A 5763-nucleotide genomic window follows, 5' to 3' on the forward strand; every position below is an offset into this window, starting at 1 on the left:
TCACTTGATTCCCGTAGTAGCATAACATTAGATGAAAGCACAATTCATGGACGAGCATACATGATTATTTATGTCAGGTGCGATGTCACTGGAAATGGAGATGTGGACAATGTGTCGTGCTAACAGGGAAAGTGAATGGACTGTATAGCAAAAACAACTAAATGATTGGCCGAGATACCCGTAACTATCGCTTATAGCTGTTGTTTCATGTGGTGCTGTTGATGTGGTGAAATGAGTAGCCTATGGCTAATTAAAACTTGTAAGTCCCATCGCTGTGTGGGCATGATTTGCGCGCGTGCATGAGAACATTTCGCACTGTTATTTTGGAGACCCCCACAAAGCTCAGCTTATAACTCGAACCCTGGGTTGTACTGTAGCTCTCTCTTTCTCTCCTACCACAGGTGGTTTATGGGTAAAGCGTGCAGCTGAGCCGCCAGGGCATGCAGCATCATCCGTACACTGTCTCTGCAGTCGGCGTCCACACGCCCACTGTTGAGCAGCAGCTGAAGCAGAGCCAAGTTCCCCTTCCGAGCCGCCCAAAACACAGCGTTAGCCAGGGGTGTCTCCTTCTGTAGGATAAACACACACACGCACACACACGCACACGCACGCACACACACACACACACACACACACACACACATACACACACACATACACATACACATACACACACACACACATACACACACACACACACACACACACACACACACACACACATCAAACTGTCAGATGACAGACATGTAACCAGACTTAAGGCAAGAGATGTGAGTGACTAAGGAAAAAAGATTAGACTCTCAAGTCTGAAATGTCTTTGGCTTGGTGGTATTGATCACATAATGGAGGCTCATGTAAAATCATCTCTAAGGAGATACAGTTGCCTCTTGTTGCTCACAATCAATGATATCGACAGACATGCACGATTAGACGCGCGCGCGGGCGCGCACATACACACACACACACACACACACACACACACACACACACACGATTGAAATTGTGCAGAATCACAATTCATTAAAAGTGATGATTTGTGAATCAAGCATTTTCAAAACGTTTTGGTTATTCCATGGCCATTTGTCAATGGGGGTACTGATGCACTATTCACCCCACCTGTTTTATACGTGTCAACCTAATCTTAGAGACAGGGCATAAATGGCACAACTCTGTCCGTAGGGGCCGTTACTTATTGAAGGTCGACCGGATCTGATTTCCATGAAGACCGATTTTATGGCACATAATCCACCACAACGATAAAAATAGCAAATTTACAAATTTTACAAATATTGCAAAGGCCTTACACAAATTAAGATAACCAGACAGAGAAGGAAAGTTGGCTATACTGAGACGAGAGTGTGTATTAGACATGATTAATTTCAAGCTTGGTCGCTAGTGTAGGCTACAGAAAAAGAGGACAAATAGAACGGTTACCTTGAATGACATCCTGCAGACCTCATTCGTCGTGACTCATCTTTCTGGCGTGAGGATCAGAAAAGGCTGTACCAACCAAGGTAATGTAGGACCGTCACTCGCATATGTTTTTGCCGCACTGTTTTTACTGGGTGTCGGCGCCGCCAGGGGCTCGTCCCGACAATAACAAAAACACGGCTGTCAATGGATCCTCTCTCTGCAGTGCCGCCGCACACAACAGTCACGACCGCTATTCGGCGCTCACAGCTCACTGTCCACCGAGCTGATTGACTCGATTTCAGGGAGGAGCGGTGGAGGGGAGGGGAGGAGTATGGAGGACCAAGTCTGTCAAAATTAACAATAAATATATAGATACATAAATGAATGTATGAACAAATAAATGAATGAATACACGTGGAAAACAATGTGGAAAAGAAAGAATGAATGTGGAAAAGAAAGAATGAATGTGGAAAAGAATAAATAAATATAGAAATGTATTTCGTTATACTGTGTGTATTCATTCATTTATTTGTTCATACATTCATTTATGTGTCTATATATTTATTGTTAATTTTGACAGACTTGGTCCTCCGAGGGGGGGACGTGCGCATGTTGGGTTGTTGCTGAGTTTGGTGTCTTTTTTCATAAGGATTAGTTAGTTGGCTGGACGAAAGGGAGGGGGAGGGGGGCGTTATTTCTTATGGGCATACATTGACGGTATACTTTGCTAGGAAGTAGTCACCTAATAGGACAGCTGCTAGAAGATGACTGTGTGGAAATGTAATGATGTAGCCACATGGGCTATACACCTACTACCTATCACACCAAAATGTCAGGGTTGGCTACATAATTGCATGGATATGGTAGAGGTGCTCACTGGAAGCTGGTAATTGACTTTAGATAGGCAGTTTCTAAAGTCACAGCTGTAAATATCAGTGCCTCCTGGAAAACGAGGGTTAGAATTAGTTTTGGTAATCATTGTTTGCGTGTGTGTGTGTGTGTGTGTGTGTGGGTGTGTGTGTGGGTGGGTGTGTGTGTCTGTACAGTATGTGTGTGTGTGTGTGTGTGTGTATGTGTGTGTGTGTGTGTGCCTGTGTCTGTCTGTACAGTATGTGTGTGTGTGTGTGTGTGGCAAAGATCTCTGATGCACTTTGAGTGGTGGTTATACATACCTCATACTGTTTACTCAGGGATCCTTCCTCTGTCGTTACCTCCCTCTAAGGTGTAGATGATGGGGATTCAGACATGCCCAGTGGGAACACTCCCTCAATCACAGGCAATAAAAGAAAGCCTGGTGACATGCCACTGCCAGAGTGTGGAGTCAGCCACAGACCATGAAGACAAGACAGCCCAACGTCCCAGCAGGTGAGTAGCTCTCATGATTTCCCCAAAGTAGATTTTATAATTCCAACATAATTCGAACAAAAATGACAATAAAACAAAGGAATCTCTGCGAATAACAGAATAGCAACTAACAAATGCAATATGTTGTACAAAGATGAAGTTATGGAGACAATCTAATTGTACGTATAGTGTGTATTACAGTGTATACTGTATGTGATCCTTCACCCCTCCAGGCCAATGGGCAGGCTGTGTGGTGAGAGCAGTGCTCCTCTCTCTGCTCCTCTGTGACCCCCCCTATGTGGCTGCAGAGTCAGATGAGGTGGTGCAGGTGCCCTCAGACTGGCAAACATGGAAGAGGAGCCACGGAGTGTCCTATGATGAATGGGTTAGAATCTAAACTTCATCTTATATCCAAGCTTAACACTAGAACAGCCGTGCCTTTAGAACTACTAAAAGAGCCACCTCGGGGGTCAAATGACAACAATGCTCAAGCTGCTATTTACACACAACGACCACTAATTGGCAAAATAGCTTTATATTAGCTTGTCCTGATGTGATTTTGAAAATGTAAGGATACTGGGTGGTAGAACGCACATATCTAGGAAAAGTCATGAAAGGAGGGTCCTGAAATTTTACATTTTGCTAAGATATAGCATTTTTCTTTACTCACAGACTTGTTCTAGTGTTAAAGACTAGTGTTAAAGACTTGTTTATCAAATCCAAATCAATATGCATTTGTACAGTAAATAGTCTTGTCCCACCATTAGTCACCTGTCTTCACATAGAGTCACCAACCATGCATTTGTTTGTTTGTTGTGTTCTTTCACACGTAGCAGGATGACTTTGAGAGGAAGGCCATTTGGGAGAACAACATGAGGGATATCGAGGAGAACAACCAAGGTTTTCTCGGAGGGAGAAAGATGTTCACCATGTCTATGAACAGATATGGAGACCTGGTGGGTTCAGCAGCATCAGATGTTATATAGACCAATGCGCTACTATTTCAAGTGACCTACTTTGTTCAATGTTGAGCGATTTCAACTCACAGCATTGGAGAGCTGTGCAATCCTATTGTGTTATGTTCTCATTTCTGAAGTAGTTTGCATTTTTCTAAGAACTTTGGTGCACTGAGTGAGTGCACTGCAGTGAGCTGCATGTTCTTTCCTCTATGTGTAGACCAGACAAGAATACAATCGTTTGCAAGGTGCTAGGATTAATGGCAACGCCAAGAGGAGAGGGAAGAATGTGTCTGCCCGCAAGCTTCGTTCCAGCGCTCGGAGTTTAGGGGCCGTTACCGTCGACTACAGAGCCATGGGTTACGTCACTGAAGTCAAAGACCAGGTGAGGGTTTCCTTAGAAACGTCTGGATGACGTATTCATGATTGAATACCCAAAAGGTTATTTTACAGACAAACTGCCGCTTCATTTCTCCTCTCAGGGATATTGTGGATCCTGCTGGGCCTTTAGCACTACGGGGGCCATCGAGGGACAAATGTTCAAGAAGACAGGCCAGTTGATGTCTTTGAGTGAGCAGAACCTATTGGACTGCTCCAAGCCTTACGGTACCTACGGCTGCAGCGGGGCCTGGATGGCTAATGCCTACGATTACGTGGTCAACAATGGACTGCAGTCCTCAGACACATATCCCTACACATCAGTGGTAAGAAGAACCCGTCTGCATACAGCCTCCTCTATGTACATCAGTGAAAACAGTGATACAAGATGACCTCTCGTAAATGTACGTTAAGGTTGTGGAATGCGATTCCCACAGGGATCATGTGTACTGTATGTATGTACTCACTGTAGTTAAAATCGCTTTGGATATAATTGTCTGCTAAATGGTCTATAATAATCATAAGTTGACTTCCATGTTTCTCTTATTATCCAGGACACCCAACCCTGTTTCTATGACAGCAGTCAGTCGGTTGCCACGGTCACTGATTACAGGTTCATACCCAAAGGAGACGAGCAGGCCCTAGCTGATGCCGTGGCGACCATTGGGCCAATCACAATCGCTGTGGATGCAGACAACCCAAGCTTCATGTTCTACAGCTCAGGTCAGTTTCCTGTGGTGGTTGTTTTCTCTACACCGTAAAGGTGTTCTTGAAGTTGTCTTACTTGATTTACAACGTTTGTAGTTGTGTTAGCCATGTTTGGGAATTCCAATTCAAATTGTGTGTTTTTGCATTGTTGTTTTTGCATTGTTGTACCAAGGCTGATCATTTTGTCCAATATAGGAATATACGAGGAGCCAATGTGTAACCCCAACAACCTCAGTCATGCAGTGCTACTGGTTGGCTATGGCTCTGAAGGAGGACAAGACTATTGGCTCATCAAAAACAGGTACTGTAGGTCAAACATATGTGGTAAAAAAAGGGATCTGGCTTTGCCCTTTTTGACAAGAATAATAGTAAATGTCCTTGTCAAAAAGGACAGTGAATGTAAATAGTAAATATCCTTTCTACAGCCCCCTTTGAGTCGGTCTTCATAAATATATGTAGACCTTTAAATGCTCTCTTTGTCTATACCTGATTACCATTGTTTCGTGTTGGTCTAAGTACCTCTTTCTTGTGTTTACCAGGTTCTTGGTACAGTACAGTATGTCATTATGTTCTTGTTTTCTTTTCCTTCCCAGTTGGGGCTCTGCATGGGGAGAGGCTGGCTACATGCGAATGGTCCGGAATGGCAGCAACACTTGTGGCATTGCAAGCTATGCTCTGTTCCCCATTCTATAAGTCAGACCAAATATAGACATATAGACACAGAATACTAGATCACCTTTGTTTTGGTATGATAGGCTACCTGAGGTTAAATTAATATCATTTATTTAGTAGTAGAATATCATTTATTTTGTGGGACTTGATGATGCTGTCCATGTAATGTGCTGTTATGATTCAGAATAAAGTAAGTAAGACTTGACAAAGGCTACGGCCGGAACCGTTGTCAATTAAGACTCTTAACGACACTTTTGCAATTGGAACTAGAGTGTGCGGCTTCTACTTCATT

At 43.6% G+C, this 5763-nt stretch overlaps 2 protein-coding genes across 2 annotated transcripts in view; one reads left to right on the plus strand and one right to left on the minus strand.

Annotated features, from left to right (window-relative positions):
* The window catches only part of ankrd29 (ankyrin repeat domain 29), a gene marked incomplete at its 5' end in the record, with an annotated part of 6599 nt that extends 5153 nt beyond the window's left edge, over positions 1-1446 (minus strand). Inside the window, 2 exons of the mRNA XM_080528806.1 lie at positions 459-569; positions 1435-1446. Coding sequence (XP_080384932.1) covers positions 459-569; positions 1435-1446 — 123 coding nt within the window. The remainder of the gene's footprint in view (positions 1-458; positions 570-1434) is intronic.
* Positions 1447-2747: 1301 nt separating this feature from the next.
* cts12 (cathepsin 12) lies at positions 2748-5492 on the plus strand (the record flags this gene model as incomplete). The annotated part of the gene is made up of 8 exons (XM_080528817.1): positions 2748-2778; positions 2991-3142; positions 3591-3713; positions 3934-4098; positions 4196-4417; positions 4646-4814; positions 4995-5100; positions 5393-5492. The coding sequence occupies 8 exons, from the start codon at positions 2748-2750 to the stop codon at positions 5490-5492; spliced, it is 1068 nt and encodes a 355-aa protein (XP_080384943.1).
* Positions 5493-5763: the final 271 nt, after the last annotated feature.

The sequence above is a fragment of the Nansenia antarctica genome (genome assembly GCF_963989245.1).
Source record: "Nansenia antarctica genome assembly, chromosome: 1".
Classification (NCBI taxonomy): Eukaryota; Metazoa; Chordata; class Actinopteri; order Argentiniformes; family Microstomatidae; genus Nansenia; species Nansenia antarctica.